Source organism: Apium graveolens, chromosome 2 (genome assembly GCF_009905375.1).
Source record: "Apium graveolens cultivar Ventura chromosome 2, ASM990537v1, whole genome shotgun sequence".
NCBI lineage: Eukaryota > Viridiplantae > Streptophyta > Magnoliopsida > Apiales > Apiaceae > Apium > Apium graveolens.
The window spans coordinates 57,530,845-57,539,965 of NC_133648.1; the positions used below are offsets into that span (position 1 = coordinate 57,530,845).

At 31.3% G+C, this 9,121-nt stretch overlaps 1 protein-coding gene across 2 annotated transcripts; it reads right to left on the reverse strand.

Annotated features, from left to right (window-relative positions):
- Positions 1–4,454: 4,454 nt before the first annotated feature.
- Positions 4,455–8,810, reverse strand: LOC141707445 (uncharacterized). 2 transcript variants are annotated; one of them, XM_074510614.1, is made up of 7 exons: positions 8,608–8,810; positions 7,776–8,236; positions 7,567–7,685; positions 7,307–7,481; positions 5,066–5,363; positions 4,843–4,976; positions 4,455–4,751 (listed from the first exon to the last, which is right to left on the reverse strand). In XM_074510614.1, exons 2-7 carry the CDS (start codon positions 8,222–8,224, stop codon positions 4,700–4,702), a joined length of 1,227 nt encoding a protein of 408 aa, XP_074366715.1. In that variant the 5' UTR covers positions 8,225–8,236; positions 8,608–8,810; the 3' UTR covers positions 4,455–4,699. The 2 variants fall into 2 exon arrangements, with proteins under 2 accessions (XP_074366715.1, XP_074366717.1); XM_074510616.1 differs by having other exon boundaries at positions 7,307–7,472; positions 8,608–8,808.
- Positions 8,811–9,121: the final 311 nt, after the last annotated feature.

Sequence of the window (9,121 nt, forward strand, 5' to 3'; positions counted from 1 at the left end):
TTCTGCCCAGTTGGCCAACTTATTTTTACGATTCCCGGAGTTTCAACCGTTGGATCATCCTGAAATTTTAACCACATCTTCTTTACATCAGTATCTAAATTTTGAACGGTGGAGATCATATTTGGATCTCCAGAATTCGATTATTTTATGGTTCCAACAGTTTAATATTTACTCTTTGTTCATTCTTTTCATCGTTGTTGATCTCTTAATTTCAGTTATTTGATTAATTGGCTTTTGTAATACTCGATTATTGGGATCAGTTGCAATAATTGGGGTTTCTGCTTAAGATTTAATATTAGTTTTGGATTTTTAATCGGAATTGAACTTAGTTTTAGCTTTGCTTTCAGATTTGATCTTGGATTGGAATTGATTAGTTTGAGTTTGGTTTGGATTTGATTTCGGCTTTGGTTTCTTAATTGGATTTGATACAGTTTGACAATTAAATTTAGATACAGTTTGAATTTGGTATTGAATTTGAATTTGACTTTGTTTCTGATTTGGTTTGATTTTAGTTTCAGCAATATCTCGACATGTATGTCTCATCGTCAACATGTCTTTTGGAAACTTGTACTTCAAATATATTTTTTTCTCTATGGATTCTGGATTCGGGTGCATCTCATTACATGTCTTCTCATTGGTCGTCTTTCACTTCGTTATCTGATGATTCATCTTTATCCATCATGATTACTGATGGCACTCATATGCCGTTACGAGGTGTGGGTTCTGTATTTACTACAACAGTGTGTCTCTTTGATGTTTATTATATTTCGGATCTCAAGTTAAATCTTGTTTCGGTTAGTCAGTTATGTGAATCTGGTTACTTGGTTTCTTTTTCTTCTACTACTTGTTGTGTTATGGATCCGAGATCTCAATAGGTAATTGGGAAAGGTTGTAAGTAGGGAGGACTTATATTTTGGACGAACTCAATGTATTTGTTGTGGGAACTCCTAGTGTTGATTTATCCTCTTTTCGTTTGAGTGATTTGTCTTCTGATTTCTACTATGATATGCTCGTTTATGTCGTTTCCCAACCCTTTTTATGGTTTTTAATTTCAACAGGAGTCTTGGAACAACTAAAAGCTCATGATAATTCTGACTGTAGCGGTTGTAAATTAACGAAATTTGTTGCATTACCTTTTCATAAGAGTGTTACGTATTCTTTTACTCTGTTTGATATTTTACATTCTGATATGTGGGGACCTGCTCATATGCCCACAAAAATAGAAACTAGATATTATGTTTCTTTTATTGATGATTTCACTGATTATACGTGAATTTATCTTATGAAGCGTAGGTTTGATTTTTTGGATATTTTTAAATATTTTAGAGCTCATATAAAAAACTCAACATAAAACTGTGAGTAAATATTTTCGCTGTGATTTAGGAGATGAATATAGCTCTAACGCTTTTTGTCGTTTGCTTGCTTCTGATGGGACTATACGTCAAACTTCATGTACTGATACTCCTTAACAGAACGGTGTTGCTGAAAGAAAACATCATCATCTTGTTGAAATGACTCGCTCACTTTTGTTGTCGGCTGAAATTTTAAATATATTTTGGGATGAAGCACTTCTTACTGTTGTTTATGTTATTAACCGAATTTTAACTGCTCAAAATTCTGGTTTGTCTCCTTTTGAGAAATTATATGACGAAGTGCCTAATTATGCTTCGTTGCGTGTCTTTGGTTGTACATGATTTGTTCTCAAACCTCAGGTTGAGCGTAGTACATTGTCTGTTAAGTCTGCTTTATGTGTGTTTTTGGGTTACGGTGTTACCCAGAAAGAATATCGCTGTTTTGATCCGGTTAGTGAAAAATTATATGTTTCTCGACATGTTTACTTTTTGGAGCATATTCCATTTTTCTATGTTCTTGCTAGTTCGCATCATATGACACATGAAGAGTTTATTCGTATTGATCCTTCTGACATGAACATTGAGGAGGCTTTAATTATTCAGTTTCGGAGAAATCTACATCTTAAACTCCCACATCTCCACCGACTTCTACATCTACATCTCAGACTCCGACATCTCCACCTGTTTCTACAACCGGTCATCGTTACCAGAGAATTCAGATTCTCCTCCCACTCAATCGTCTACTGAATTTTCGACTCATCCGCTAGTTCAGCAGTCTACTTGCATACGTAGGTCCACCCAACTGCCTGATTTCACTTATTCATCTTATTCTCCATCCTTTGCTTCATTCGTTACTTATGTTCACCATTTGTCTGAACCTACATCATATATAAAGGCTGTTCATGATCCTTCATGGAAAAATGCTATGGCCGAGGAACTTATTGATTTACATCAAACTCATACATGGGATTTAGTCCCATATCCGCCAGAAAAACATGAAATTGGTTGTCGTTGGGTGTATAAAATTAAGACAAAATCTGATGGATCTCTTGAACATTATAAGGCTCGGCTTGTTGCGAAAGATTACTCTCAAGAGTATGAATTGGACTATGAAGAGACTTTTGCGGCAATTGCAAAAAAGACGATTGTTCATACTTTGATTGCAGTGGCTTCTTTTCACAAGTGAAACAGACGTGAGATAATGTTCAAACTATTCGTCGCATGTTCAAATTATCCGTCAAATACATATTTAGATCATACATATTCACTTTTCTAAAATATATGCATTTTGTCTATACGTATTAAGTGTATTAACATTTTGATTTTAATGAACATACATATTTGTACATTACTAAAATAAAAAAAATACATATATATGTGATACATATTTCATACATGCATAGCTCACATACGTGTTCAATATATATTTTGGACGACACTTTCTGTCGCCGGGATTTTTGAGTTTCTTGAAATGAAAAGTGAATATTTTGGTACAACATTCCCAAATATTTATATTTTTTAAATCTTATATATAAAAATTTTATTATACGTTATATATTTAAATGTTGAACAAAAAAATTATGATACTTACACGTTAGAATAACTAGTTTATATTTCGTACGATACAGTGATTTTTTTAATCTAACATAATTTTATAATTTAATTTAAATTGAAATTAAATAAAATTATTAGTGTTATTTCAAAAAATTGGCAAATGTTTTATGTAAATAGAAAAGATAAAATGTTTTAGTTGAAAAAATATAATTTGTTACTTATTAGCAATTATTATATTTTACTTTATTTTATTCTATTAAATAGAAATTTCCCTAATACTTTAGGAAAAGGACGTGTATCAATTGGAAAACATAAAAAAATAACATGTTTTAGTTTAAAAAGTTAATTGGTTTGTAACTTCACCAATTAATTCACAACAATATATCAAGGATTTCTCCAAAATTACCGGTCAATCTCTACAACCCACTCAAAGGAGGGTGAAAGATCAAAATACCCATCATTTGGGGCAAATGTTCAAAATGATATTTCTCCTAAAATATCAACTGAATACGTATCTGGGAGATGCATGTTCACTTTTTAAAGAAAAATAACAAAGGACATGCATTCGGCGTACGTGTATTCATATTTCTCTTGTAGCAAATACGCATTATCAAAATGAGTATTCCTTCATTGTTTTAAAAGGATTGCGCATTCTTATAATACATATTCTTTATTATTTTTAAAAATTTAATGCGCATTTCTGAATGTGTAAGTATTTTGGGCGGCCGCATTGTTAATAAGCATTTTGGACAGTTCAAAATAGAAAGTAGTATATTTTGGGTATAATTTTCTTAAAATGCTTAGACCTTAAAAGAGACATTATAAATAATTTTAAATTATCAGTTTACTTGAAAAAAAATATTTTATTTTTATATAGATAAATATCTTGCATTTAAATAAATAATTAAAATGCTCAAATAAAATTTGCTAAATTTATAAAAATAAATAATATAAATTTTATAAAAAATAATAATGACGAACTGTGTTATTAAATGCAAGAAGATATTAGAAATTAAAAGTTTTAAAAATAGGAAAATTCAAGAAATACACTTCATAAAGTTTCTGAAGGAGTCACCTCAGCTTTCAATCCTAACTTTACACTCCGGAATTAATGCCTTTCTAAATACTAGTTTACTAGTATCCATTAGACCCGAGTCTAATTATAAGCAAGCTTCAAATGAGACCCTATTTCTGAAATATTAAACATGCAGAACACTATTTCTGCATTTCTGTATCCTTGCCCCGCTGAACACACATTAGCAAGTGTTGCATTTCCACTTACCAAGGGTACTTCCAGGTAACTGATATATCAAGTTAATATCTGCTGCCTCATTAATTACTACCTGAAAGTTGAATGTAGAAATCAAAAAATCATATATACACCTCCTAAAATGATCTAGGAGCATTATCATTGTGCCCCTTATGATTAGTTGAAATTTTAACCTCAGCAACTGCGCACAATCCCAGACTAATTCAACCACAAGTGCATTGATATGGGAATGAGTTACTCTTTTTAAGCAATCACATGCAGAGGTGATACCCCAAGGCTCGAGCGAAATAAAATGTTACAGTTGAGTAGCCTTACAAATGTAATATTACAACCTTTCTGTTATGTTTACACACTTCATGATAGTACAGTTTTCAGAGTAACTTAAATTCATAGAATATATTACCTAATTGTCACAATAGAAAGTATAACAATTGATCACAAGCCGTAATCAAAAGCAGCTACCAGATATGCCATTATTACCGAGAGCGCACACAATGAAAAATGTGTATACAATACTTATCAGCTAGAAATCAAATTTGGAGGGCCCATATTGCAAAAACTTTATGATCAATCCCCTGAAATTTAAGAACACAGTTCAGTATGTGTCTAAATGTGTAATATTATCATAACTTTATACAGAATAATAAATTGACATTTAAATATTACTCTTTGTTCATGGAAACTGCCGAGTTGCTTTGAAAATGTTGTAGGTCAATTATCATGTCATACAAAATTGCAGGGGCCTCTGGACAGACAGAGTACAACACTTTCTCCATATCCAACCACGATGGATATTCATCCTATATATATAGACACAAGAACAATGAATTCGTCCCATGGAAGTTGTTACATTCATTTAGCATATTATTATGTAAAATAGTTTACTTACTAGTTTAAGCTCGTATGCATATTTGTGAATGATTCGTATAGCATCCGAACTTGCATATGGCGTGTTCTTGCCACTTGTATAGATTCCTTGCAGAATGAAAGCTATAGATGGAGGTGCAGCTGTGTCTATTCTCATCCATAAGTCAAAGGGAATTGCTTTACCAAAGGCATCAGCACCAAAAAATAGATCATAAAAATACTTGTTCAACTTTCTGTAATTTCCTAATTTCTCGATGAAATCATATCTATCTTCAGGGGTCCAAACCACGGGACAATGTGTGATCAGGAATGATCCATCTCTGGAAAAAGATTAAAGTAAGTAGAAACAAACAATAAAATATATAATAGTATAATGCTTAATGTGGATAATATAACGGCAATCAGCAATCAACGGAATATGCAATGCAACTCCATCATTCTTAAATAAGATCAATAATACTTTACAGGATCATCAGTTTTCTTTTGCACGATAATAAGAAAAAAAAATAAAAAAATCATTTATAGCTTAACCTGCCTACTCTGCACAAGTTTCTGCTCTACGCTGAATGAAAGATCTTCTGATTTGCTATCATCTTAAGTGTGCATCCTATTTTGTAATTGTTGATAGCACTGTTTTTTAGATATGTGGTAGTTGTGTCTTTTTTATGTTTTTATGTTTTAGTCAATCACGGCGAACTGCGGTGATACTAGAATTAGTAAACTAAACATAAGTACTTTATTCCAACAAACACTGGTTTTAAAATTAGTTTCATGCTATGCAAGTTCATGTTAAAATAGGCGAAATAACAAGGTCAAAATTTCAACTATATATTAATTACAGAATTAAAAAATTTAAGTAGCATTACATAATATAAAACCACCTTTGACACGTTTCACTGATTAGTTTTCTCCTATGAGATTTCAACAATACAAATAAGCAATTAAATTGTATGAATATATTCATTATATAACTGTTTTAATCTATATCCCATCTTGACTAACATTTTCGCTTAATAGTTGATTTGAATTTTATTCCCCTCAAGTTATTTAATTTTTAAAGTTGATCAATTTGCTTAAAATTTCTGATAAAATAATGAAGTGTTAAAATGTCATTCAACCCCTAAGCTTAACAAGACATTTTGCAATTTGCACAACACTTGTTTTAAGAAAAATAATTAATTTGATATTCTAGAAAAATCTAGATCTTAAAATTTCTTATATCTAGAGATGAATATGGAGAGCTTTCTTTGTTCAAACAATAAACTAGTGCCTCCCTAATAGACAGTTAAAAGTGCTGCATGTCTCCCTAATAGACAGTTCAAAGTGCAGAATATGCATCTGGTGCCTTACATTTCGTCAAGCAATCAACTATCGCCTTGCTAATGGAATTTTAATGTACATTTCTGAAGCCATGTATGTATATTAAATGTAAATTATTATATATTTACTATTCAGATATAGGAGTATTTGTAGTTAAATATTAATATCATCTAATGAGTTTTGGTACTCCCTCCATCCCACTAGATTATTAACATTTAAAATGGAGTGATCAACACGCATTTTAAGGCTCTTATTTAGTATAGTTCCATAACTCATTTTTAAAATTTTCTTTTTCTGAATAAAAACTTTTATTCAAAAAGAGAAAATTTTAATAATAAGTTATGGAACTATACTAAATAATAGCCTTAACATGCGTGCCGAACTTTCTATTTAAAATGTTCAGAACCTAGTGGGACGGAGGGAGTAATATTTTAGGATTGCAATACATGATGGACAAGTATTAGATAGTTGGTACTAATATATTATATTGCTTAAGCTGAAGCGTAAGAACTGTCTTAAAATTCAGAGGATGTTTTTGTGTATTTCTTGTGTATCTATAATATGTTTCATCCCCCAAGTTCTCTTAACCTTGTCCTATATCAACCTTTTGATTTGTGAGACAAAATTAATGTATGAACCAAGCCTACTTTTTCTTGTATGGTGGACAACCACTATAACATACTAATCTGATTATCATGTGAAATCTATATGGGGCATACCTCCGTCCAATAAACATAACCACATTACGGAACACACCAACCCCATCCAACACAGCCGAGTTCTACTTTTTTTAATCAAATCAATTAATGTGATAAACACATCACTAGAATTATCAAAATTTATTATGTTTGGTAGCTATAAAATAACAGGGTACCATTTACTACCCGAGTAGAAGCTAAAAACGGGAACCTAATTAGAATTTTTTTTAAGGTGAATAAAATACCTTAAAGATTCACCATTGTATGTGAAACTTCCATCTGTAATTTGAGTAAATTTTTTGCACAGCTTGTCAAACAGCTGCCTTTCATGAAACCCCTGAATTCCTGATTCCAACACCATTTCATGAATTTCCACAAGGTCACTCCTTATCCCGTCATCAAGTTTCTCTTCTGCAAACACTTCAATTTCTTAAACAACTTAACTTGTATTAATATATAGGATAACCGAGTTATCTCATGGGATATATAATTCCACTATTTATACCTTCAAATGCAGCAGGGAACACAAATATTGGACAGTTATGAGTGACGCGTAGGCCAGCCCTTATATTCCCAAAACACTTGCTTGCTTGATGAAACTTCCCCACAATCGATAAAAGAGAACTATATAAAATGAAACAACAATATCTTGAATAAATAGGGGCATAACTTTTTAATTAAAACCAAAATTGAAAAAGGATAAAAACTTCTGACCGAAAAAACAAAGATATATCTTGTTCAGTTGCAGTTAAAATCCAATCATCATATGTTTTAGTTGGAACTTGCTGCATTATAAGGCAAGGCTTCTCTCTTTTAAACATTTTGACTTTAGATGGTATATCTATATCCACAGGCACTGATGTAAGATTACCATCCGTTAAACGCCCGACACAGTGAGGCTTACACACATTTAGAGAAGCTAAAGCATAAAGGCTTTCAAGTAGTTGCATCATTTCACAAACTTCAGAGAAGTCATCACTAGTGAAAAGGGATACATTAGTGGAAACTGTTGTGGTTTCACCTTTCTTGCCAGTACAATGAAACATCTCTCCATGATGTAAATTGGAGAGACGTGTATCATCCGTAATATTAATAACACTCTTAATCAAATTGTGATCTTTACATGAAAAGGATCTCTGAGTGAGAAGATAACTTTGCGGCATCGAAACTACAACCTGCGGAATGAACCAAATAAGATAATAAGTAAATGAGTTATCATGATCATGTGTTAGTAATACTTACAAACTTAATCTGACTATATAAAGATCTGTCTCAAACGAAAAAGACACATTTCACTTGATTGCACCTAACATCATACAATCAAAAATCTTTAAAAATAAATACACTCAAAATTAAATGATTCAATCGTATTATAACCAGTGGCGCTAAAAACAGACTTTTATAATTATAAACAAATAGAAAAAACAAGCAGCCAAAACTAACAATCACACAATAATTTCAAACAAGAATACTAAAAAGGGTAACTCTATAAGTTGAGATATATCAAAAGCTAATATAATTACTCATAAGATATTATAATAAGTACCTGATTTGAATGAACTCTTCAGAAACCCTAATTTCACAATCACCAACAAGAGCGGGTTAGCTGATTTTAAAAACGAAGAATTTTGTAAACATGGTAAATAAAGATCGAGGGTCTCGGCGGCTATGGCCTCCTCAAGCTGCTACTGCCTTTGTACGGCCTAATTATCATTATCACTTCTTTATGGGCCGTCTAAGTTTTCTTAAAAGATGTAACTAGTTTTCTAAAAAATTTAACTTAAGACTTAAAGTTGAAAATTGTATATAAATATCGTAATTTATATGTTATTTAGGTGTTTGGATAATTGTAGGTATAAGTTAATAGTATGTTTGGTAAATCATGACTTACAAGTTAGAAAAAAATCGAAACATAAATTAAAATGTAAATTTTGAATTACATGAATGAATAATTTTAATACATGAATATGAATAAAAAGAGAGAAATTCAAAAATAAAGATTATAACCACGGGCTAATACTATATAATATACACAATTTCTCTCGACGAAAATAAAATTA

Excerpts from the sequence above, each read along its gene's own strand:
- LOC141707445 (XM_074510614.1), bottom strand. The coding sequence starts at position 8,224 with ATGCCGCAAAGTTATCTTCTCACTCAGAGATCCTTTTCATGTAAAGAT. Across the intron at positions 4,977-5,065 it reads ATGCATACGAGCTTAAACTA|GATGAATATCCATCGTGGTT; the intron begins GTAAGTAAACTA and ends CTATATATATAG. Across the intron at positions 4,752-4,842 it reads GCAGTTTCCATGAACAAAGA|GGGATTGATCATAAAGTTTT; the intron begins GTAATATTTAAA and ends CTTAAATTTCAG.